The sequence below is a fragment of the Mobula birostris genome, chromosome 2 (genome assembly GCF_030028105.1).
Source record: "Mobula birostris isolate sMobBir1 chromosome 2, sMobBir1.hap1, whole genome shotgun sequence".
NCBI lineage: Eukaryota > Metazoa > Chordata > Chondrichthyes > Myliobatiformes > Myliobatidae > Mobula > Mobula birostris.
The window spans coordinates 161,535,643-161,562,276 of record NC_092371.1 but is presented as its reverse complement, the minus strand read 5'-3'; the positions used below and the strand labels follow the sequence as shown (position 1 = coordinate 161,562,276).

Sequence of the window (26,634 nt, the reverse complement as noted above, 5' to 3'; positions counted from 1 at the left end):
CCTCTTGTACTAGCCATTTCAGCCCTGGGAAAAATCCTCTGACTATCCACACGATCAATGCCTCTCATTATCTTGTACACCTCTATCCGGTCACCTCTCATCCTCCGTTGCTCCAAGGAGAAAAGACCGAGTTTACTCAACCTTTTCTCATAAGGCATGCTCTCCAATCCAGGCAACATCCTTGTAAATCTCCTCTGCACCCTTTCTATGGTTTCCATGGCCTTCCCGTAGTGAGGTGACCAAAATTTACCACAGTACTCCAGGTGGGGTCTGACTAGGGTCCGAGATAGCTGCAACATTACCCCTCGGCTCTTAAACTCAATCCCATGATTGATGAAGGCCAATGCACTGTATGCCTTCTTAACCACAGAGTCAACCTGCGTAGCAGCTTTGAGTGTCCTATGGACTCAGACCCCGGGATCGCTCTGAGCCTCCACACTGACAAGAATCTTGCCATTAGTACTATATTCTGCCATCATATTTGACCTACCAAAATGAACAACCTCTCAGTTATCTGGGTTGAACTCCATCTGCCACATCTCAGCCCAGTTTTGCATCCTCTCAATGTCCCGCTGTAACCTCTGACAGTCCTCCACTCTATCCATAGCACCTCCAACCTTTGTGTCATCAGCAAACTTACTAACCCATCCCTCCACTCCCTCATCCAGGTCATTTACAAAAATCACAAAAAGTAGGGGTCCCAGAACAGATTCCTGAGGCACACCACTGGTCACTAGCAAAATATGACCCGTCTACAACCACTCTTTGCCTTCTGTAGGCAAGCTAGTTCTGGATCCACAAAGCAATGTCCCCTTGGATCCTATGCCTCCTTATTTTCTCAATAAGCCTTGCAATAGTATTCAGACTTGCTGAAGTCCATTATGTATTTCTATAGTTCAAATCCTGCCAGCGTGAATATCGTTATTTTCTTCAAGGGGAGATGTTACCTTCAAAGTAGAAGATAGGAAGAAATCGATACCTTCTAATTCTTTATAGTTTCTAACTTGCTGAAGTGTGAAATTGTTTCATTTTTGCTCTGGGCTGTTCCTGGCATCTTCAAGCCAGAATGCTTGAAACCACAGTGATCAAAACAGCTCTGAATTGTTATACTGCTTTTTTGCCAATTATCAGTAACAAAATCATTGCTTTTTGAACACAAACACAGGCAAAAGATGCTACTTAAAAACTGTTCGCTCAAAGCACAGCATGTGTCTTAACCATGCAAGTGCATGGACTTACACTAGTTAGAAATTGTTCGGTATTAGTTTCCTGCCCCAATTATGTGTCATAGTGCCCTAAATAGGGGAAGGGAATCCTAGCCTTTTCTGGATTAGTTTTTGTTCTTTGTCCCAAAAAGCAGCTACCCTGATTAACTGATGGCCCAATTGACTGGAATCTGCTATATAAAATCAGATGTATCAGTACTACATTGGAGCAAAGGGAATTAAAGGCATGAGAGAGGAGTTTGCCAGAATTGATTGGAAAAGAATACTGGTTGAGATGATGGCAGAGCAGCAATGGCTGGAATTTCGGGAAGCAATTCGGAAGGTATAGGATACAGTCTATACAACCCAAAGCAGAAGAAGGCCAGATGACGCAACTCTGGCTAACAAAGGAAGTCAAAGCTAACATTAAAGCCAGAGAGGGGGCATATAATAGAGCAAAAATTAGTGGGAAGGTAGAGGATTTGGAAGCTTTTAAATACCAACAGAAGGCAACTAGAAAGTAATTAAGAAGGTAAAGATGTAATATAAAAGTAAACCAACCAATTTTATTAAGGAGAATACCAAAAGTTTCTTCAGATACAGAAAGTGTGAAAAAGAGACAGGAGTGGATATTGGTCTGCTGGGAAATGATGCGAGGTAGTAAGGGGGCGACAAGGAAATGGTAGACTTAGTTAATTTGTATTTTGATTCAGGCTTCAGTGTGGACGTCACTAGCAATATGGTGGAAATTCCAGGTGTCGGGTCATGAAGTGTGTGAAGTTACCATTACTAGGGAGAAGGTTCCTGGGAAAACTGTAAGGTCTGAAGGTAGTTAAGTCATCTGGACCAGATGGTGTACACCCCTGGGTTCTGAAAGAGGTTGCTGAACAGATTGTAGAGGCATTACTAATGATTTTTTTCAAGAATCACTAGATCAGTAAATGTCATTCCACTCTTCAAGAAGGGAGAGAAGCAGAAGAAAGAAAATTATAGGCCAGTTAGTCTAACCTCAGTAGTTGGGAAGATGTTGGAGTTGATTGTTAAGGATGTAGTTTTGGGGCATTTGGAGGCCAATGATAAAATGGACTATGTAGTCTGCATGATTTCCTCAAGGGAAAATCTTGCTTGACAAATCAGTGGGAATTCTTTGAAGAAATAACAAGCAGGATAGACAAAGGAGGATCGGTTGATGTATACTTGGATTTTTCAGAAGGCCTTTGACGAGGTGCCACATATGAGGCTGCTTAACAACCTACGAGCCCATGGTATTACCAGAAAGATTCTAGCATGGATAAAGCATAAATGAGAAAATGTGCAGATACTGGAAATCCAAGCACCCCACACAAAATGCTGGAGGAACTCAGCAGGCATGGTAACATCTATGGAAATGAGTACAGTCGACGTTTCGGGCCGAGACCTTTCGGCAGGACTGGAGCAAAAATGCTGAGGAGTAGATTTACAAAGTGGGGAGGGGGAAGGGAGAGATAGAAGAGCACAAGGTGATCGGTGAAACCTGAAGGGGGAAGGATGAAGCAGAGTGCTGGGAAGTTGATTGGTGAAAGAGACACAGGGCTGGAAAGGGTGGGGGGGGGGGGCATCTGATAAAGGACGGAAGGCCATGGAAGAAAGAAAAGGGGGCATGGAAATAGGATGAGAGAGAGAAAAGGGATGGGGAATGGTGAAGGGTGGGAGGGGGTGTATTACTGGAAGTTCGAGAAAGTGATGTTCATGCCATCAGGTTGGAGCTACCCAGACGGAATATAAGGTGTTGTTCCTCCAAGCTGTGTGTGGCCTCATCACGACAGTGGAGGAGACCATGGATAGACATAACAGAATGAGAATGGGAAGTGGAATTAAAATGGGTGGTCAATGACGGATGGAGCGTAGGTGCTCGGCTAAGTGGTCTCGCCAATATATATAGGAGGCCACACAGGGAGCACCGGACACAGTATATGACCTCAAAAGGCTCACAGGTGAAATTTTGTCTAACCTGGAAGGACTCTTTGGGGCCCTAAACAGTAGAGAGGGAGAAGGTGTAGCACTTGGTCTGCTTGCAAAAAGAAATGGCTGATTGGCAGGAGGTAAAGGTGGAAATAAAGGGAGCCTTTTCTGAATGGCTGCCAGTGACTAATGAATCACGGGGGTCCGTGTTGTGACCAATTCTTTTTATATTATGTGTCAGTGATTTGGATGAAGGAATTGATGGCTTTGTTGCAAAGTTTGCAGACGATATGAAGTTAGGGGCAGGTAGTTTTGAGGAAGTAAAGAAGCTATAGCAGGACTTGGGTTAGGAGAATGGGCAAAGAAGTGGCAGATATTGGGAACTGTAGGGTCATGCACTTTGCTGAAAGAAATGAAAGGGTTGACTATTTTCTAAATGGAGAGAAAATACACAAATCTGTGTCACAGATTGTACAGAATTTTGTGCAGGATTCCCGAAGGTTAACTTGAAGGTTGAGGAAGGCAAATGCAAAGTTAGCATTCATTTCAAGAGGACTAAAATGTAAAAGCAAGGATGTAGTGTTGAGACTTTATAAAGCACTGGTGAGGCCTTACTTGGAGATTATCGGGCAATTTTGGGCCCCTTTTTCTGAGAAAAAGTATGCTTAAACTGGAGACGGTTCAAAGGTTCACGAGTTGTCATATGAAGAGCATTAAATGGCTCTGGGCCTGTGTTCACTGGAATTCAGAAGAATAAGGGATGATCTCATTGAAATCTATTGAATGGTGAAAGGCCTTGATAGAGTGGATCTGGAGAGGATGTTCCCTACGATGGGAACGCCTAAGACCAGAGGACATAGCTCTCAGAATAGAGGGACATCCATTTAGAATAGAGATGAAGAGAAATTTCTTTAGTCAGAAAGTGGTGAGACTTTCCAGGAGGCACTCATGGAGTGAGTTACACTTTGGCGTTGCTCCATTCCCTTTACCTCTTTTACCTGTAACCACCCTTATTTACTTTATCTATACCTACACTAAAGGGTTTATACTACAAATATATCTTTGAACTTCAATTTTAATTTACTGAAAATGCTGACCAGAGCACGAGAAGTTTAAAAACGGAAAGGACTCCGGCGGGAATGGAAGAAAAGATGGTGATCCTAAAGCATTGAAGGAGACTCCATTAACTGTTGAAATAATGACGAAACTCCTAGAGAATACAATTAACCAAAGATTTGCTGTGTTTGAAGGAGTTTTGAAGACAATTCAAGATGACATTAAATCGTTTAGACGTGAAGTTGATCAACAACAAATTAGAATCTCGGAACTAGATGAAGCTGGTCACAAAAGGGATCGAAAAATTGAATCTCTTGGGGAAAAAAGATCTAACTTGGACAACTCAGCAGTTGGAGCATTATAAAGCAAAGATTATTGATCTTGAAAATCGTTCTCAACAACAGAATCTGCGAATAATCGGACTTCCTGAAGATGTTGAGACGGGAGATCCTACTAAATACATTCCCAAATCGTTAATGGATGTGTTTGGTCCAGAAATTTTGGAAGAACCCCCATTGCTAGACCGCGCACATCGTATTTTATTTTCTAAACTGTCTAAACAATTCAAACGGAGACCCATCTTTGTTCGGTTTTATTATGTTCATGTTAAAGAACAAGTGATACGAGCTGCTTGGCAGAAAGGCATGATCGAATTTCAAAGTTTTAAGTCTCATATCGTTGAAGATTTCAACCAGGAAGTATTGAAAGAATGGATGGCTTTTAAACTACAGATGTCAGAACATTATCGTAAAGGCTATAAATTAGTATTGCTGTTCCCAGCCTGCTTGAGAGTTGTTATGGCAGATAATTCTCGTTGTTTATTTAAAAATCCGGGTGAAACTCTAAAAGTTTTTTTTGACAATTTGTCTTCCTCTGCTGAGGACTAATTAACGCACTGTTTTTCTTTTTTTAAATCTGTTTTTCTTTTCCTTTTTTTTTAAAAAAAAGCTAATATCTAGCTTACATATTCAGATTTTTACGTTTGTATATTTTGAGGGTTCTTGCCTTGATTCTGTAGTGTAGGTATTTTTCACACTTTTAAATGAAAGTACTCTTTTTGTTAGTGATTTTGTGTATTTCACTTTTAATATTTTTCCTTTTGAGAACAATTTAGTTACAGTTTTAATGTTTGATTATCCTTTTTTTTTGAAACGTTATTGGAGAAGTGTTACATCTTAAGATGGTGGATTGCTTCCTTCTCAGAATTTTCTCCTCTTCTTGCGTCATTTCCGATCATTTATATACGAAAAACTAATAATATGAACTGGCACTTGGTCTTTTTTTTAAATATGAGTAAGAAGCAACTATTTTGTGGTTGTAATTGTTGTAACCTTTTCCTTACATTTATAGTAATTTCTTTTTTAACTTTTTTGACCCTGGGTGGTGCTTTTTACGATAAACATATTTCTTTTGGGTTGCCTTCTGGAAAGACGGGGTTAGATTTAGCAGTAGATTTAGCATTAGCCACTTTCTGGCTTTTTTCTGGGTTTTTGTGGGAAGGGAGTGGTATTTTTGTTCTTATTTTTAATTTAGATTTTTTCTTTAAACGGGCTGACTTGAAACTACCAAAATGTCCAAAATATTGTGACTTCTGGTTTCTTTTTGAACCTTCTTTCCTCTTCCAGGGTCATGAGTTTGTATTCTGGTTAACCCTTTACATACCTTATGTTCGATTTCAGTACTATGGATAAGATCATTAATTTGATTTCTTGGAATACAAATGGTTTAAACCACCGGATTAAATGGAAGAAAATTTTTAAAGTATTCCATAGGATGAATGCTCACATTATCTTTGTAGAAGAAACTCATGTCTGGAAAGAGGATAATCAGTGTTTTTTTTTAGGTTTTGGAAGGGCCAACAGTACCACTCGAATTCACGGGCCAAAGTAAAAGGCGTTTCTATTTTTATAGATCCGTCAATTTCATTTGTGCATCATGAGACTATTTCAGATCCGAATGGTAGATTTTTGTTAATTACTGGTTTGTTATTTAATAAAAAAGTTGTTAAGCTTAATGTTTATGCCCCAAATGGTGATTGTCCTGAATTTTTTTTTAAGAATCTCTTTACAACCCTTCCTAATTTAAATGATTATATGTTTTTTATGGGCGGAGATGTTAACTGTTTAAATCCTTTGATGGATAGATCCATGTCCAATCAAGTACTTCCGAACAAATCGGCTACTTTTATTAACTCTTTTATGTTTGACTCTGGAATCTCAGAAATTTGGAGATTCTTACACCCCAACGACAAAGAGTTCTCATTTTTTTTCACATGTATATCATTATTCAAGAATTGATTATTTTCTTATTGACTCTTGATTAATTCCACTTGTTATTGACTGCAAATATGACTCCATTGCTGTTTCCGATCATGCGCCATTGAAAAAATCTATTAAGTCAATGGATACATCTTCTAGTACTAGACAATGGCGATTTAATACCACTTTGCTTCAGGACTCGGACTTTGTTAATTTTATTGAGGAACACGTTAATTTTTTCTTTACAATGAATTTTACGGAGGGAATTTCAAGCGGGGTACTGTGGGATACTTTTAAAGCATATATTTGTGGACAAATTATTTCATATTCTGCTGGATTAAAAAAGCAAACTAATAATGAAATATTTAAATTGGTTGACAAGATCAAAGAAATTGACAAGAAATATTCTATAGCTCCTGATCAGGAGCTTTACAAGGAGAGAGTTGAACTTCAAATGGAACATAGTCTATTACTATCATCTTTGATTGAAAGCCAATTAATTAAAATTAAAAGTCAATTCTATATACACGGTGATAAAACCGGGAAACTATTGGCTAATCAATTGAAATCGGCTTCGGTTAAACGCCAGATTGTTAAGATTTGTAAAAAAGTTAGTACTCTGACGGTTGATCATGATGAAATAAATAAATCCTTTCAAGAATTTTATACCTCCCTGTATACCAATCAGAATTTCCTGATGACTCCACTGTAATGCGTGAATTTTTAAAGAAATTGAAAATCCCAAAATTATCACCCAATGAACATTTAAAAGTAGATGTACCTGTTACGGTAGAAGAAATTAAAAAATGCTATTCGATGAACCCGGGTAAAGCACCTGGCCCAGACGGATATACAGTAGAATTTTTTAAAATTTTTCTTTACTATACTGTCTCCTTGGCTATGTAGAATCCTTAGGGATGCAGTATCTATAGGTAAATTACCACAATCTTTTTATCGAGCTTTTATTTCCCTAATAGGATCCTATTGAATGTACATCTTATAGGCCTATATCTTTGCTGAATGTGGATTCTGAGATTTTTTTCTAAAATATTGGCAACGAGATTGGAGAATGTATTGCTTCAAATTATCTCTGTTGAACAGACTAGATTTATTAAAAATAATTACTCCTTTAATATTAGGAGATTAATGAATATTGTTTATACTCCTTCACATAGAACTCCAGATTGTGTCATTTCACTGGACGCTGAGAAAGCCTTTGATAGAGTCGAATGGACATATTTATTTAATACCCTTGAGAAATTGAATTTTAGTCCGATATTTATATCTTGGATTAAATTGATATATCTTACTCCTTTGGCTTTGGTATTTACTAATAATCAAAGATCTCCCTTTTTTCAGTTATTCCCTGGTACTAGGCAGGGTTGCCCTCTTATTCCACTATTATTTGACATTGCCTTGGAATCATTAGCTATTGCTATTCGTGACTCTCCTAATATATTTGGTATTACCCGTGGAAATGAGATACATAAATTATCACCATATGCAGATGATCTACTACTATAGATTTCTAACCCTGAGAAGTCCATTCCGGCAGTATTAACTCTGCTTGCTCAGTTTAGTAGTTTTTCTGGTTACAATTTGAATCTTGGTAAGAGTGAACTTTTCCATTAAATATGCAGGTTCCCATTTATAGATGTTCACCATTCAGAGTGATTACTGACTACTTTACTTATTTGGGAGTTAAAATTGCTAAGAGACTTAAGGACTTATTCAAGCTCAATCTTTTATCGTTAGTCAGGTTAAATGGTCCCCATTGTCTCTATCACTGATTGGCCAAATCAATGCTATTAAAATTATTGTTCTACCTAAATTTTTATATCTACTCCAAATGATACCAATTTTTATTCCTAAATCTTTTTTTTGATACTATTGATTCTAAAATTTCCTCCTATATATGGAAGAATAAAAATCCCAGGTTAAGCAAAAAATATTTACAGAAGTCCAAGAAAGATGGTGGTTTAGCATTGCCGAATCTAAGATTCTATTATTGAGCAATTAATATGTGATATTTAATATTTTGGACACAAGATTGGAATATAATTCCAAGTCAACAATGGGTAAATCTTGAAGGTTACTCTGTACAAGGGTTCTCTTTGGCTTCCATTTTAGGAACTTCACTTCCTTTTGTATTATCTAAATTGAATAAACAAATGGTTAATCCAATAATTAAACATACATTACGAATATGGTTTCAATTTCGTAAATTTTTTGGTTTGAACAAATTTATATTATCAAGCCCTATTATATCTAATTTTTTTTCGACCCTCGGTTGTGGATCAAGCCTTTTTGATATGGAAAATGAAAGGTATAACATGTTTCTGTGACTTATTTCTGAATAACTGTTTCATGTCTTTTGAATAGTTATCCAATAAATATAATTTGCCCAGATCCCATTTTTTTTAGATATTTACAAATAAGAAACTCTTTAAATACCATGCTGCCTACCTTCCTGATTTCACACCCTACTGATATCACCGATTAAAATTTTAGGTTTAAATCCCTTTCAGAAGGGATTAATAGCAACTATTTATGATATAATTATGAAATTACAGCCAGGTATATCTGATAAAATTAAAAATGAATGGGAAAGGGAACTTCAACATCACCTACCTATAGAGAAATGGAATAAAATTTTTCAATTAGTTAGCTCTTCCTGTATATGTGCCAAACATAGGCTAATACTATTTAAAGTAGTGCATAGGGTCCATATGTTTAAAGATAAACTAGCTTGTTTTTATTCCCATATAAACCCTATTTGTGACAGATGTCACTGTGAGGTGGTCCCTTGACTCATATGTTCTGGTCCTGCCCTATTTTGGAAAAATTCTGGAAAGATATTTTTGATATTATTTCAACAGTTTTGCATTTTGACTTACAACCCCATCCTATTACGGCAATTTTTTGTTTGCCAATGACGGAACATAGATCTTTATCCTCCTCAGCCTGTCGGATGATGGCATCTGTTACTTTAATGGCCAGAAGATCCATTTTATTGAATTGGAAAGAGACCAACCCTCCTACTACATTTCGATGGTGTTCTCAAACTATATCATGTCTAAATTTAGAAAAAATTAGAAGTGTCATTTTTGATCCTTCGGTTAAATTTGAAGGGACTTGGAAGCCATTTATTTAACATTTCCATATGATGTAACTTGACCTTTTCCGAATCCTCCTTATTAATTTAAAATATATGAATAGAGGAGCGGAGTTGATGACATTATTGTATGTATTTGATTTAAGATATTGGTCCAACTTTGTTTTGTTCCGTATGCTTTCTTTTTGGGTTTAGTATTTAGTTTTTTGTTTTTTTGGGGGATTTTTCTTTGCATTATTTTTTTTCTTTTTATTTCTTTTTTCTTTATGATTAACTATATTAAGAGTTTGGAACTCTATTACACCTGTATTATTTGAAGTCCTTTTTTGTATATGTTTATCAACAGTAAGATAATTCCAATCTCTTTGTATCAGTATTATTATTCTGTTTATAATTTTGGAAAATTAATGAAAAGATTTAAAAAGAAAGAAAGTGGTGAATCTGTGGAATTCTTTGTGGCAGTTGTGGAGGCCAAGTCATTTTGTATATTTAAGGCAGAGGTTGATAGATTCTGGATTGGTCAGGGCATGAATGGATCTGGGGAGAAGGCAGGAGATTGGGGCCGAGAGGAAAATTGGATCAGCTATGATGAAATGGCAGATCAGACTTGATGGGACATGTGGCCTAGTTTTGCTGCTATATCTTACGGTCTTATGTTCTTGTATATCAAAGAAAATTACTTTTGATTCTTAATTGGATTTGAAAAGTAAATTTGTTTATAAATGGTCTTTTATAAATGTTGCTTGTGTTTCCCATTTTAGCATATAACATAATTTTGATTTTTATTTTGAACTGGACTCTTATGAAGTCTGACTCAGTAAATCAGATTGGATTGAATATCCTGCACCTAAAATAAACTTGCTGATCCATGAACGAGCAGTAAGGAAAGTTGCCAATTGAAAGTAGAACTGCACTTTTTACCAATTCATAAAATACCTGAGTTTGAACTAAATCAGCAAGGAGCCTAAAGAGAAGCTGTGAACCTAAAACATTCTGAAAATCCGGTGAACTATTCCCTTGTTTTGGCAATGACCCTGAGCCACATGATAGGATTACAGCAATGCACAGCTCAGAAATGGGCCCTTTCAGCCTTCCTCATCCATGCTGACTGTGATGCCTGTCTACACTAATCTGATTTGTCTGCAATAGCCTTATTATCATCTACTCCTTTCCTATCTAAATATCTGACCAGATGCTTTTTAAATAATTTTTATCTACCTCTACCCTCTCCTTACAACCTGTTAACAGGTAGTCACCACTTGCTGTGTAAAAAAGATGACCCCTTGGATACCCTTAAAACTTTTCATCTCTCAGCTTAAGCCTGTGCCTTCTAGTTCCTCTGACCTGTGAGAAAGTTTTTGGCCATTTATCTTATCTGCCTCAGAGTTATTAGCAAGGAAGCAGGCCCTTGGGCTCGTGCCCATGCTGACCAAGATTCTCATTTAAGCTAGTGCCATTTGACCCATACCATTCAAAACTTCCTATCCACGTACCTGCCAAACTATCTTTTTAATGTTGTTAATGTACCTGCCTCAATCATTTTCCTCTGGTAGCTCATTCCATATAATGAACACCGTCTGGGACAAAATTGCCCCCCAGGTTCCTATTAAAACCCCCCCCCCCCCCCCCCCAGCCTTACTATGGTGGACAAGAAGGTTGTACAATGAGTACTCAAAACAGCCTAAGGTATCACTGGCACCAGTCTACCTATCATCAAGAACATGTTTCCAGAAAGGTGCTGGAAAAGGGCCAGTAACATCATGAAGGAACCCACTCAACCTGCTTCCACTCCCGTCAGGGAGAAGGCTACGTAGCATTTAGCATTCAGCTGCTTTCCCCAAGCTGTAAGACTGATCAATGCCTACACCCACTAACTCCACCACTCCACATCCCCAACCACCACCACTTTAGCAGTCCTGTCAATCACCTTGTGTACAGACACTAGATACAGTGTTGCTTTACAATGTATATAAGCTATTTTATGTATTTGTGTTTTTATTATCATTACTTTGGCCTTTTTTGTGATTCATTAGAATGAGTAACAATGGTTCTGGTGAAGGGTCTCGGCCTGAAACATCGACTGTTTACTCTTTTCTGTAGATGCTGCCTGGCTTGCTGAGTTCCTCTAACATTTTGTGTGTGTTGCTTGGATTTCCAGCATCTGCAGATCTTCTCTTGTTTGTTTCAGGTTCCTTCTATCCCTTCTCATATTTTTCTTAAAGTTGTGGTATAAGGTGCACTACTGGTGACCTTTGAATGGAGTTTGTATACTTAACAGTTCATATACTATATCAATCCCCACAGCTAAGATTTATTTGTGTGCAAAATATACCTGCTGATTTCAAATGATGTCTGTTAAACTAATGATGGGTATGTTGGAATTGTTACTTTAAATGAAAAGCATTGTTTTGAATATTAAACATAGTTTACAGCTACAGTTTTCTTGCTGTGCATGGGTCAAAATTAAGTGTAAATTTCAAATCTTTGTTAATGCCTATACTTAATAATGTTGATGTGTACTGGATTCATTCTAGGCTTCCGTTATGAGAACTGGTATCACTAACACTAAGGATTCGGAGATAAAGGATGCAAAAAAAACAAATTTGGTGAATGAGCGCCTTACAGGACAATTAACAGGGATATCGCAAGCACCTGAACACAAGAAAGACAAACTGCTTAAAGACCTTGCAGCCACCCGGTTGAGTCAAGGAGAAAAACTTCCAAAACTAGGTGCGTGAAAATGATTTAGATCGGATCTTGTCACAGGAGACAAAATGTAAATATTGTAATTTAAATGTATTTTCCATGTCTAGTGAAGCAGTATAAAAGCAGAAATGTTCTTGGAGTCAAATTCATTGTAAACTCTTTCTACCCTGATGTTTTAATTTAAAACTGTGTCCTGTTCTAATGTGTTCCTTTCTTGTCCTCAACAAATCTTGGTTTTATTTTTGCCTTCAAGTTTAAAAATTTAAACTTTATGTTGCTTTGTTATTATTTCTCTAACTACTGTTACAGTAACCATCTACTACTGTGTAATATTATCCTGTATTATGGGACTTGGGTTTGCTCTTGCTGTTTTTAAGTTGTTCAGGCAAACTCCGTACTTAAACTACATTATCAGGTTTCCCTAAAACAGATTTAAAGTATTTCTGAGTGGCTAAGGCAGAACACATTCTTCTTGAGAGAAAATTGGAAAAATGTGTGAAGCAATTTTTCTCCTACAGGGAGAGAACATAATCACAACTGATTTTTGGATCTGTCAGTCTGCTATAGTGTCTGAATGGCTTCTTTCTGTGCTGCAAACAACAATGGCCCTCAGTCTTGGGGCTTGTGTCAAGGCTAAACACCTATATCCAGTGAGAAAATTTGTAGTCAAGCACTAAGGCCGTAAACGATCTATTCTGGTCAGTACAAAGCTCTTATCAACCCATTGAGGCAGTAAGTTAAGAGGCTTTTGGTTTTGGGCTTCATTCGTTGGCCTGACGTTTATTAAAATCTTGCACATTCACCAATTCTTAAAGCTTGCAGAATTGACTAGGTTTTTCTGGTGAATTGTACAGTGTTTCTGAGAGTTGTTGGACTGCTCTTGACATTGCTGTCTGACTCTGTCACTCAGATCTGGTGTTTGCTTTTTGCTTCCTTTACTACAATCCTTGTAGGAAATTCCTCTTGGGTTCAGGGACACTAACCAAGACAAAGGAATGAATAGTTTTATGCTTCATTAAAGTGCATATGAGTAGTTCTTTGTTGAAAGTGCTATATACTACTAACGTAACTAACTTCTTTCAGCATCATTCATGACATCATTGGCCTTGTGTATGTTTAGTTTCCCAGTCTTTTTAGTCGCCCACCTACCTTTTACTATTTCTGTTTAATTTTCCTCTCGTTGGCTCATGGATCTTTGTTAGTGTCTCTCCATGTATATTTGTTTGTCCTTAGTGTTGTTAGACAGCCCTTTTCTCTCCTGTTTTCTCTTGCTGTACATTTGGTCCTGAGTATTTTAATATAAGCTGTGGATTATTTTGACTACTTCTCATCCACTTTTCCCCTCTCTTTGTCTAAGAACATTTTGTCAAATAGATTTCTGCATTCCATCTTAGAGAGGTGCTCAGCTGCATACATCTGCTGAAATGATCTTATTCTGGTTGGACAAAGCCAAATGAGTTCCTGACTACCTTATGGCTATAATTGGATGAGGTCAGTGATAAAATAATGAATATGTGGTGGCAATTGATCTGATCAGACTTGTGTAGCTATCAGAGTAGTAGAAAAGTGAACAAAATGTAAAATAGTGAAAATCTGAAATTAAAACAGGAAATCTCACTTTCTTACACCTTAAGAATTTTTTTTCCTTTTGTTGTCTGTATACTTGTAGATCCCAATGTTCCATTTGGAAATGGATTTAAAACTCACACTAATCAAGAATCATTGACACTGAGTTTCCAAAATGGGTATCACTCCACCCTTCCTCTCATGTATATGGTAAAGTTTACAATGGATAGTTATTTTAAAAATTAGTAATTTTTGTTCAGTGCTGTTAGTGCAGAATAGAAAATGAGGGAGGAAAATATCAATCTTTCTGAAGGTTTCAGTAAAAGTTAGTTTTACTGAAACTAACTTGTTTCAGGAAAACTACTCTCTTGTCTCTTGTTTCAGTCCACATTAAAAGTGCCCATGCTCACCAGAAATTATGCAGTTACACCCATGAATGGTGGTGTGGAACAAATACTTGGTGTTCAACTTTAGCAAAATTTCTTATGCTTCTTTATTTCAGAACAAATGTGGAGAAAGAAGTACCCAAATTCAAGTTCATTTATTGTTATTCAACTGTACACACATATGATGCCTTGGAAAAAGTATTTGTACCCTACAGCTATTTTCATATTTTACTGTCTTACTTTCTAAATTTAAACTATACTGAAGTAGGAATTTTTGAGCTAATCTACAAACCATTGTGCATCATGTCAAATCAAAAGAAAAATTCCAAAATCTATCAATAACTTGTATATAAAAAAAATTAAAACCAAAATTGAGGCTGAAAAAATATTCCTCCCTTTTGTAATTACTATGCTAGCTTTTCTCAGTTGCAACACTATATTATCATACCAACGCACCCAATTTGTTGATGTAAAAAAAATTGGAGGATCTCCTGAATAAATACCCCTCTATATAAGGTCCAACAGTATGGTAGATTTTCAACAAGCCAGACCAAAATGTAGACAAAAGAGCATTCAAGGCAAGTCAGAGAAATGAAAATAGAGAAGCGCGTATCTGGGGAAGGATACAAGACCACCTCAAAGGCACTGAGCGTAGCCCAGAGCTCAGTGCAGTCCATCAAGGGAAAAATATGAAACCACAACCATACTGCCTAGGTCAGACTGCCCTTCTAAATTAAGTCGCTGGAGAAGTGGGGCTACAATCACTTTGAGTGAGCTGCAGAAGTTGGTGGTTGCAACTGTAGATGAGGTTCATGGCTCCGTAATCTCTAAGGCCTTGCACAAAAAGGTGTATTTATGGAAGTGTGGCAAGGAAAAAGCCCTGGCTTTTTTAAAAAAAAGTGTCCTTGTCCATAAAGACTTTGCAAAGCGTTACTGAGAAAATATCATAAAGAGTAGGCTGTTGAAATGGTTTTCGGCATGGACTAGATAGATTGAAGGACCCGTATCTATGCTGTACTTCTGTGACTTACTATGATTATGTGGAAGAAGGTCTTGTGGCCAGATGAGACAAAAGTGGAATTTTTTGGTCTCAACACTAAATGGTATGTGGGGTGGAAATCCAATACTGTGCATCAGCCAGGGAACACCATCCCTACTGTAAAGTAGGGTGGAGGTAGCATCATGCTATGGGGATGTTTATCAGAAGCAGGGATTGGAAATCTAGTCAAGACTTATGGGAAGATGAGTGCTGCTAAATACAGAGAGATCCTGGACAAAAAAACAAGCCTCCACCAGAAAGCTTAAACTAGCAAGGAAGTTTATCTTTCAGCAGGATAACAACCCAAAACACTGCCAGAACAAGCATGGAGTAGCTTCAAATAAAGAAAATTGTGCTTGTGTGGCCCAGAGTCCTGACCTTAATCCGATTGTACATCTCTGGCAAGACCACAAGATTGTTGTCCACCACCACTTCCCAACTAACCTGGCACAGCTTGAGCAATTTTGCATGGAGTAATGAACAAATCTTGCTCTATCATGTTGTGCAAAACTAATAGAGACTTATCCAAAAAGACTACTGGCTGTAATGGATGCAAGAAGTGGTTCAGCTGAGTACTGAGCAAAGGGGGATGAATACTTTGGAACTGCTGATATTTCAGGTTTTCAATTTTTAGTTTCATGCTTTACAATTTGTCCTTTTTTTGGGCTGTACTGTGAAAATGGAGCATGTGATTCACAAATTTTTCAAAAACCTCAGTTAAATTGATTAAAATTCATGGTTGTAACACTCATGTAAACAAAGGGTTGGGCGCTGAATACTTTTTCAAGGCACAGTATACAGCTAAATGAAATAACATTCTTCAGCGGCCAAGATGCAAAACACAGTGCATGTATCACATCCAGCAGATAAAATGATATTAGCATAATATTAACAGATAAAAATCATAATCATAAATCTTTCCAATACAGGTTTACTGTTGTGTCTTTTTAAAGAAAGCAATTGAAACTCAAAATTATCAGCCAATTAGGAAAACTCCATTACATCGTACTTTGTTTTACACTGTACAGCAGAGTGCAGACTAAATGTGATAGCGGTGTAACTCCTCACCATTGAGCATGTTACGAAAGGAAGTTCAGTGTTGGGGGATGCAACAGTCTCCATTACTTTCAACAGGAGCTGATGAGAGACTAACTATAGGATCTGTGTGGGTCTGTCAGCACTTGGAGCAACAGCTTAGTTGTAATTACTCTGTTGAATACTTAAATATTGGCACCTGAATTTTGGGATAAAATTAATACAAAGTACTCAAAATCCATTTCAGGTTACTCGAGATTTATGCCATGAAACAAAGTTTGTATTTGTAATCATAGTTGTCCATTTATTTGTGTAATTGATGCGGGTTGTAGCTATGAAAAGTTTGCAAACTTTCAGTTTTGCAGAATTGTTCCGTTTTGTGTGGGAGGCAAAAAATTGTGAAGCTAATGTTCAATATTCATGGATTAGCAATCTCTTATTAAATGAAGATTTCTAGCCCATAAATGAGTTTGGATCTAATTAGTAGAGAATTCTTTTCAGAAATACAAAACAATTATTATTTAGATATTGAGATTAAATTTCAGTTTTCCTCAGTTTCAAACTAGAATTGTATAATCTTTATAGCCACTCCATTATACAGGAGGTACCTAATAAGGTGGCCACTGAGTGTATGTACGCTGTCTTGTGCTGCTGTAGCCCATCTACTTCAAAGTTCGACATTTTGTGCATTCAGAGATGATTTTCTGCCCACCACTGTTGTAACGTGCTTATGAGTTATTGTTGCCTTCAACTAGTCCTGCCATTCTCCTCTGACCTCTCTCATTAGCAAGGTGTTTTTGTTCATATGATTGCTGCTCGCTGGATTTTTGTTTGTTTTCTCTTCTATTCTCTGTAAATTGTAGAGACTGTTGTGCGTGGAAATCCCAGGAGTACTGGAGATACTCAAGCCACCCCCTCTGGCACCAGCTATCATTCCACAGTCAAAATCGCTTAGATGATTTTTTTTTTACCCATTCTGATGTTTGCTCTGAACAACAACTGAACCTCTTGACCACATCTGCATGCTTTCATGCATTGAGTTGTTGCCACATAATTGACTGATTAAATATTTGCATTAGCAAGCAGGGGTACAGGTTTACCTAATAACATGGCCATTGAGAGTAGGCTACAGTTGTCAGCTCTGTAAATATATTTGTAAAATTTTCAAGTGCTTTTAAAATGCTGATGAAAATGATGTAATATATTTACTAATTGGGTAGTGTTTTGGTATTTCCTCAGGGAACTCTCTGTGTATTAGATAACCCCTGCCTATTCAGCTAAATTGAAATTAATTTCAATTTATCAGCAGATCAGACTGGATATTCAGAGGAATGCATGGTGCCTTAGTTTATGTATTTCTTGAAAGTACAGTATGACCCTGGACGGCTTGATCTGGTGGGTCAAATCTGGACTAAACTCCAGATTCAGGTCTGCAAAATTCACAGTGTTTGATAGAGAATGAAGAGAGAGTACAGTCATTTGTCTTATTACTGTGTCTTGATTGTAAAGCTAATTAGAAACAGTTCAGTTCTAATGAAAAAGGTGATCAGAATCAAGTTTATTATTACTAACCTTTTGAAATTTATTGTTTTTTTGGCAGCAGTACATAAAATATACATTACAATAAGAATATAAAAATTAAGTGAGTGCAAAAAAAGTGAGATGATGTTCATGGGTCATTATCTGTTCACCAATTATATACAAAATAATTAAAAAAAGGTATGTCCACACCTTTGCAACATTGTTTTCAGACTCCTCTATCTCTACTTACAAGTAGACTGCCCCCCGCTCCCTGTAATTACTTCCTAACAGTGGAGGGCAAAACCTGCCACCTTAAAATGTCTTTTTTTTTTTTTTGTGGCCTTTTTTCCCTTAAAACTAGGAAAACTATATTAATTTTCCTTCAAAACTAGTCAGTTGACTTGAAAATTTATATTGTTGTTCAAATTTTTCAAAAATTAGAATTCTGTATTTGAATGTATTAGCTTGTTTTACGCAGTGCCATTAACAAGATGTTACAATCTCTTGCAGATACTAAGCTCAGTAGCTGCTCCATTTTTGTCCTTCATTATAGACCATTTTTAAAACTTTAGTATCATTCTTTTGATCTTTTATGTTTGCCCCTTTGCATTTAAGCTCCTTTATATTCTTTCTTAAACAGTTGGGATTTAATAAACAAACTTGCCCTCAGCTAAATTTAATTTCTGTCTTGAATGTTTCAACTGACTGAACGTTTCAATTAAGAGAGTTCCAGAATTTTTACTTTTTCAGGGACCGTGCTTCCTGATTTCACACGACTGGACTCGCTCTAATTCAAAAGATTGCACCCCCATTTCTCTCTTCATCCCTTCCCGTCACCAAACTAAATGAAGTAACTGCTCAATAAATATTCCTTCATATCTATAACCATTCTAAAGGTCTGTTATGTCACACACTGGCCTTCTAACCAATTTTGACTGTTTCATTCAAGTGAAAAAATACTGCTGGAAGTATATAATACTAAAAAAAATGTGGGAATGCCTACCATCAGGTGACATCTATGGTCTATGATCTGAAAGATTTCGAAGTTTATCAGCCTAAGACGTTGCTGTTTTTCCACTGCTCCATTGATGAGATTATACTTTCATTATTGTTCAATGGTTAATCAGTGTCACAACTAGATTCTAGTAACTTAGTATGTGTTAATTTATAATTAATACATGATTTCTGCGACACCCATTTTTATAATTTTTCATGAAGGCATCTCATTTTTATCTTACAATTCGTTAGTCTAGACAGCTTTAGAAAAGCTAAAATAACCTCATTCTGGTTGGATTAATATCCTTCATAATCTGGTCATTTTTACCATAATTATGTTTATAATTGCCAAATTTCTTCTATTCTTATTTGGGTTCCGTTATTCCACTAGTATTTTGTCAACTCACTTTCTCTGACAAAGGTACCAAAGTATTTATTTATCATTTTGTTGGCAGATAAAGATTGTTTATAATGAGGTTAGTTGGTTTTTGTAGTATTCTGTGTATGCTTGCACTGCTTAAAAGCTTTACAAAATACCCTGTGTTATAGAACAGCGGTCCCCAACCACTAGGCTGCGGACCGGTAGCGGGCCGCAAAGCATTTGCCACCGGGCCATGAGGAAACGATATGAGTCAGCTGCACCTTTCCTCATTCCCTGTCGCGCACTGCTGAACTTGAACATAGGGTTGCCAACTGTCCCATATTTGCCGGGACATCCCGTATATTGGGCAAAATTGGTTTGTCCCATACGGGTTCGCCCATGTCCCGTATTTCCTCCGCTAAGGTAGAGCATTCCTATGAAACCTTTCGTGCGGAAGTGGCGTAAAGCAAAGAAGCAATTACCATTACTTTATATGGAAAAAATTTTTGAGCGTTCCCAGACCCAAAAAATAACCTACCAAATCATACCAAATAACACAGCGGACCCCAACCACCGGGCTGCGGATCGGTACCGGGCCACAAAGCACGTGCTACCGGGCCGCGAGGAAACGATATGATTTGGTGATGTGAGTCAGCTGCACCTTTCCTCATTCCCTGTCACGCCCACTGTTGAGCCATTACTCATGCGAGGTCATTACCTGCGCATTATCCATGTCAGCGCAGGAAGGAGATCAACTCCTCGGGCTTGCAAATGACGGCGGGCTGAAAAGTATGTTTGACATAACATCTCCGCCGGCATTCTGGATCAAAGTCAAGGCTAAATATCCTGAGATAGCCACGAAAGCACTGAAAACGTTGCTTTCATTGCCAACATTTTTCTGTGAAGCGGAGTTTTCTGCAATGAATGCAACGAAAACTAAATTGCGGAATAGACTGGACATAAGGAACTCCCTTCGAGTATCGATGTCCCCTCGATGGGACCATCTTGCTGCAGGAAAACAAGCCCAGGGCTCCCACTGATTCAGCAATATTGGTGTGTTGCAATGATTTTATATGTTCATACGGGGAAAATATGTGCTGTGTGTTTAATATCCAAACGTTACTTAAAATGTTATGATGCTATTGACTTATATAACCATATAACAATTACAGCACGGAAACAGGCCATCTCGGCCCTTCTAGTCCGTGCTGAACGCTACTCTCACCTAGTCCCACTGACCTGCACACAGCCCATAACTCTCCATTCCTTTCTTGTCCATATAGCTATCCAATTTTTCTTTAAATGATAATATCGATGATAATATCGAACCTGCCTCTACCACTTCTGCTGGAAGTTTGTTCAACACTTACTTCAAGCTCCCCTGTCCTCCCCTGATAATTGATTTATTGCTATGTTCATGCGAGGAAAATATGCGCTGTGTGTTTAATATTAAATTTGTTAGATAAATCCTTTTAGAAACGAAATTGAGTGTATTAGCCACTTATCACCTATATTCTGGTTGTGATTAACACCCCCCCCCCCCCCCCCGGAACAGAATCGCCAAAAACGAATTGCAGGAAAAAAAAATCGCCAGGGACATGCGTGCGCAGGTTACGCATGAGCACTGGTACCCGTGCGAGGCTTCATGGTCATTGTAGTCTTTCTCAGGGTAAGCTCAACGTATTTGACTGCTACTCTTGTTTGTTGACAACCCTACCCCCTACCCCGCACCCCCCCCTCCCCCCCATCGGCCGGTCTGCAAGAAAATTGTCAATATTAAACAGGTCCACAGTGCAAAAAAGGTTGGGGACCCCTGAAATGACACATAAAACCTAAAATAATTCTAACATATAGTAAAAGCAGGAATGATATGACAATTACACAGCCTATATAAAGTAGAAATAATGTATGTATAGTGTAGTCAAGAAGATTAAGCCAAAACCAATTCGTGGAAAAAAAATCGGCACCTACGCACATGCGCACATCACATATGTGCACACAGGTGCCCATGCAAGGCTTCATGGTTATGGTAGTCTTTCTTGGGGTAAACACAAATGTCCTGTCAACACACAGAAAAACTGCTGGTGAACGCAGCAGGCCAAGCAGCATCTATAGGAAGAGGTACAGTCGACATTTTGGGCCAGGTCAGGATTTCACTGCTACTTTTGTCCCTTATTTGGGAGTGAGAAAGTTGGCAACCCTAACTGTAAAAGACATGTTGAGGCGAGTTTAACCCTACTTGAACACCCCCCCCCCCCCCCAAATTGGCTGGTCCGCAAGAATATTGTCAATATTAAAAAAAGTTGAGGACCCCTGTTATAGATGCAAAAGTAATAAGAATTTAAGAACTTCTTATGGATAATAAAGTTGCTCGTGTGTAAAAGCTTATTTGGCTGAATCTTTCTCCACATTAGTGTTCATGTAACTTGTTCATTCAAAATGCAAATGAAAAAATAGAATTGCAAATGCTGGAATCTGGAAGAATTCAGCCAGTTAAGCAGCATCAAGTGGAAGGAAGCAAGTCAACTTTTTGGGTCAGTAACCTTTCAGAGCTCTGAGGAAAGACCCCTGATCTAAAGCATTCACTGTGTTCTCTTTTCACGGATGCTACTTGATTAGCTGAGATTTTCCAGAATTACTGTTTATGTTTCTGGACAAAATCTAATCATCTTAAAAGATCAGTATATTATTCATGAATAATGTGAAATAAAAACCTGAAACCCAAATTAACTTTGTCAGTCAAAACCTTCTTCCCAGCGGACCTTCATCCTGAAGATTGGCTACTACCAACCCTCAAATTTGGGTTTCCTCCAGTTGGGGGTTAGGATGGAGAAAAGAAGAACATTATTCCTTAAAATTTGCAAATTGTTATCTTGGCACACATGATATTCCTTGTAACCTGATGCATTAAACAGCTTGAATGTGAGAAAAACAAAGCCACCTTCTTTTGGGCTGCATAACACAATTTTACAGGCTTTACTGGAGGAAATTAGTCAGCGGCTTTAATGGTTGTGCATTACATTTTAAAGGAGGGAACTGATTGCCTATGCCCAGTGAGTTGAGAGCCACCAAATATGCAGATCTTTCAGTCAGAACTATCTTGATCAACAATTCAGAAAATATCTGAGGAATTGACTTTTTGCTGTCTGCCTTAAGTTGCTCTTCAAGACTGACTGACAAATCAACAATGAATTGTCTAGTGATTTTATATCTCTCTCTCTCTCTCTCTCTGCCCCCCCCAACCCCCAAGCATCCATTCTGAGATGACCTGAAGATTTTGACCTCTAGTGTAGATTCTAACAATGAAAATGACCAATTCCCATAAATCTTGTGGCTTGTGGTTCCACCCACAGGGGACTGGAGCTGAATCAGTCAAATAAGGGTGGAAATTTAACAAGTAGCCGTTCCTGTATAAGAGTTAGCAGTGTTAACTGAAATGTTCGTGATGAGGCTAAGGCAAGAAAAAAGTGCTGCTTTTGATTCCTATCATTACTTTGAATAATTGAATGTGACTTTAAGGTTCCTTTTAAACTTTAAAGTTTGAAGTGTGTTGCATCTTGTCTTTCCCATGACTGAGATACGGATTTCTACGGGAGACAAAACAACCAGAAAAATCCCTTTCAGTTGTGTGGGGAATGTGCCACGTCTACAGGAGTCATCCTTGCAAGTCAGCAGAACTTTTGAAGTGTAGCCTTCTGAGGAGCTCTACCTCCATCTTCAGAGATGACCAATGGAAGATGTTCCCTCAACAGACACTGATCTCTCAATATTCAAAGTTTTGTTATACATGTTACTTGTTAAAGACAAATCAGTATTGTAACAAATTAAATCTGTTATGTCTTTATTAACTTCAATGTTTAGAAGTCTGCTGGGGGAAAACTGCAAGCTCTGTAAAACTTGAGTTTAAACAATGTAAATATTTTGATTGTTTTGTGCAAAATTTTGGTTCCTTTCAACCTTAAATAAACCTAACATTTACAAAACTTCATTTCTTTACTTACCAGAAATGACAGTGAGATGATAGTTATCTCCTATCCATTCATATGGAGGTCCTGATTTAATGTTTTTCACATCAAAATCCAGTTGACTGGGATTGGCTTGAAGGCTGACCTCGAGTAGGGTTGTGTTGCTCTGCCTTTTCATTGGACCCTACTTACATAGACAGAGACTGTGCGTCATCTCCCCAGGAAATTTTTTGGCATTTTCCCCTATCTTCACCTCACTTTTGCTTTTAGCTCCAGGGTATTCCCTTACCCCATGACAGCTTTAACCGTCTCTTAAGTACTGTTAAGTAGAGTTGCAATTGCTGGCATTAAGAATCAGAGTGAATCATTCAGGATTCATGACCTGTCTTGGGCAATAGGCTTTTAATTTACTATCCTAATTACTCTCGTCTTCATACCATATATCAGGCTGTCAATGATATCACACCCCTCACTCCTGTTTCAGGCCTGGTGCACCTGCAATGCAAGAATCATAAAATGCCCAGAGCCACCAACTCATGCTGCACTGAGACTACTTTGTAGCTGTTTGTGTACACTCCTGCCTCACACATCAAATGCGAGAATATTCTTTAAACTTGGCATTGTTCTTTAGTGTGGAGCAATTTGGAAGATTATTTTTAACAGAACAAGTGATCACACCAACATGCCACTAATTAGCTTTCTTTACTTCAGGGTGAGGGCTTCACTCAAACATTTCTGATATCTTGAGTTTCTCATCTTCCCTGCTCAAACTTCCGTAGATGTTGGCCCACCAATCTGGGATAACTAACATTTCATAATTGCTTTTTTGTCCTCTGTCCATGCCTGCCTTTTGATAAATCTGAAGGTTGGGTTGTACTTGAACTGTTCCTGCCTCCTACCTTTTCCAGTTTAGAAGGTTTTGCTAGTCAAGTTGAAAACTATCTTGACAGTATTCTTTGATTCATTTGAGAAGAGACATCTTTAAGCTAGTGCAAATTTCAGAACAGTTGTGACAATGATGTAGATTATCTGGCTCATCAATACTACTCTGAACTTCTGTTGAGCATTCCTGTCCATCCCTTCTCTCTGTTTCATTGCTATGGTCCTGCAGAATTGAAACACTGATGTACCCATTTGCTTTCCTTTTGAAGTTATACTCCCTGCTTCCACCACTTTGTAGGCAGTGTTTCAGTACAACTCTTTTTAATTATTTTCCTCTAGTTGAGAGGGAGAAAAGAAATTGTAATGATCTTCAACTGAAACGAAACAGTAGAAAAGTACTGCATTCTGGTAGGGAATGTTGCTATAAGTAGTCAAGAAAAATAAGTACAAATTTCTGTGGCTTTGTGGCTTGGTCAGCCATTTAGTGAGATTATGGTTAATTGAGTTAATTGTTAATCAAATATTAATTGACCTAACATTTGTTCACTATAAGCATACAAATTTGTAGCAAGAGTCTGCCAGTCAGCCCTTTCAGCTTGCTTGTATGAAATCAACTAATTGTCACTACAACTCTGCTTTGCATCTACTCGCATCAGCCATTCATGTCCTGGCTCATAACAATCTCTCCTTTTCTGGAATAAATAAGCAAAATGACTACTTCAGCTGCCCTTTCAGTGAGGGTGATATAGAGTTTGAAATTGTTGCCTAATTTGTCTCTTAAATGGTCTGTGATTCTAGATTCACCCCTAACAGGGTCAACACATAGGCATATACCTTGTGAAGTTCTCTTCGGTCCATTTATGTCCCATACCATATGTGTGAAAGTCTAGATATAATATTTAGATAGCCCAATGCTTATAAAATTCTTAATGACATTCAGCGCAGCACACAAAACACTGGAGAAACTCAGCAGGTCAGACAGCATCTAATGAATAAAAAGTCAATGTTTTGGGCTGAGATGCTTCAGTCCTTTTAGTGTAGACCCTTTATCAGAATCTGTGGTGTTTGTTTCCTGTTACCATTAGCTCTTTTTTTGAAAACTGTTCTAAATTCCAGTGAATACAAGCTTAGTTTCTGTAGTCTCATAATTGGAATCTTGGGACTCCAACCTAAATTGCTGTCTTTTCTGTGTGTGGTGCCCAGAGCTGTGCAAAGGGCAAATGTAGTTTAACCATGCCCTTATGTATGTGTTTTCAGGCTCCAAAATATTAGGAATAGCTTTCTGTTAACCTTTTTCATTCCTTTCCAATCTCGATTGCAGTATAGTATAGCACTTTTTGCTGTTTAGGAAGTGCTTTCCTATCTTGTACTGTCCAAAGTGGATAACCTCAAATTTGCTTCCATTGGAGTGTTATCAATTTATAGCTTTTTTCATTTTGTATTTTATTTTGCCCTAATCAGAATAATTTCTATAACTTCGTCAGGTTATTTACTTATTTAGATATAGAGTGAGCTGCACCACCCACCACCCAGCAGCCCACCTATTTAACTCTAGCCTACTCACAGGGCAGTTCATAATGATCAATTAACTTACTAACTAGTACGTCTTTGGAATGTGGGTGAAAATGCACTCGTCCATGGGGAAGACGTACAGACTTATAGAAGACACTGTAATTGATCTCTGATGCCCCGAGCTGTAATAATGTCATGCTAATCACTACACTGCCGTTTTGTGGATTTAAGAATATGAATAGCTGCAGAAGTAGGCTCTTGATTCTGCTCTGCCATTGGTGGAGCTTATGGGTCATTTATTTCAGTTCCACTTTCTTGCTTAATCCCCATATAACTTGATTTCTCTAGACTTCAAAGAATTGATGGTCAGTATTGATTTTGCTCAATGATGGAAGATTTCCAGTCCTGTAGAGCAGAGACTTCAAAAGTCATTTCAGTAAAGAAATTCTTCCTGATATGTTTTAATGAGATCTCCTAAACTGCAGAGTTGAAGCCCCATTCATTCTTCTTGCACTGGATTAGAAACTTCATCCCTCGATCACATTTGTTAACTTACATAACACTGAATCTGAAGCTAGTATATCCTTCCAGGGGTCAAGATTTGAAAACTATACGTAACTACAGGGGTGTGGTCTTTCCAAAGTAATGTACAGCTGTTAAGATTTTTGCCAATTTATTCCAACTACCCTTCATCAAAAGCTGACAAGCCATTTCTAGTTGCTTGTTTTATCTACGTACCAGCTTTCAGTGAATAAAGCACCCAAATCTCTTTGAACACCAATGCAAAAAAGAAATCTGCTTCCCTGTTCCTTCAGTTAGTCCTGACGAAGGGTCTCGACCTGAAACGTCGACTGCACCTCTTCCTACAGATGCTGCCTGGCCTGCTGCATTCACCAGCAACTTTGATGTGTGTTGCTTGAATTTCCAGCATCTGCAGAATTCCTGTTGTCTGCTTCCCTGTTCTGCCTACCAAAGTGAATATCTTAACTTTTATCTTCATTCCATTTCACATGCTCTCTTTCTGGCCACGTTTTTTTTTCCTGCTTGAAGCTTGCTGAGTTGATTTGCCCTGTCTATATTGAAGGAAAAT

General features: G+C 37.9%; 1 protein-coding gene across 8 annotated transcripts in view; it reads left to right on the top strand.

The window, feature by feature from the left end:
* phf3 (PHD finger protein 3) overlaps nucleotides 1-26,634 on the top strand; it is a 170,589-nt gene that overhangs the window by 58,696 nt on the left and 85,259 nt on the right. For all 8 annotated transcript variants that reach the window (XM_072250561.1, XM_072250559.1, XM_072250551.1 and 5 more), the window contains one exon: nucleotides 12,110-12,305. In XM_072250561.1, coding sequence (XP_072106662.1) covers nucleotides 12,110-12,305 — 196 coding nt within the window. The remainder of the gene's footprint in view (nucleotides 1-12,109; nucleotides 12,306-26,634) is intronic.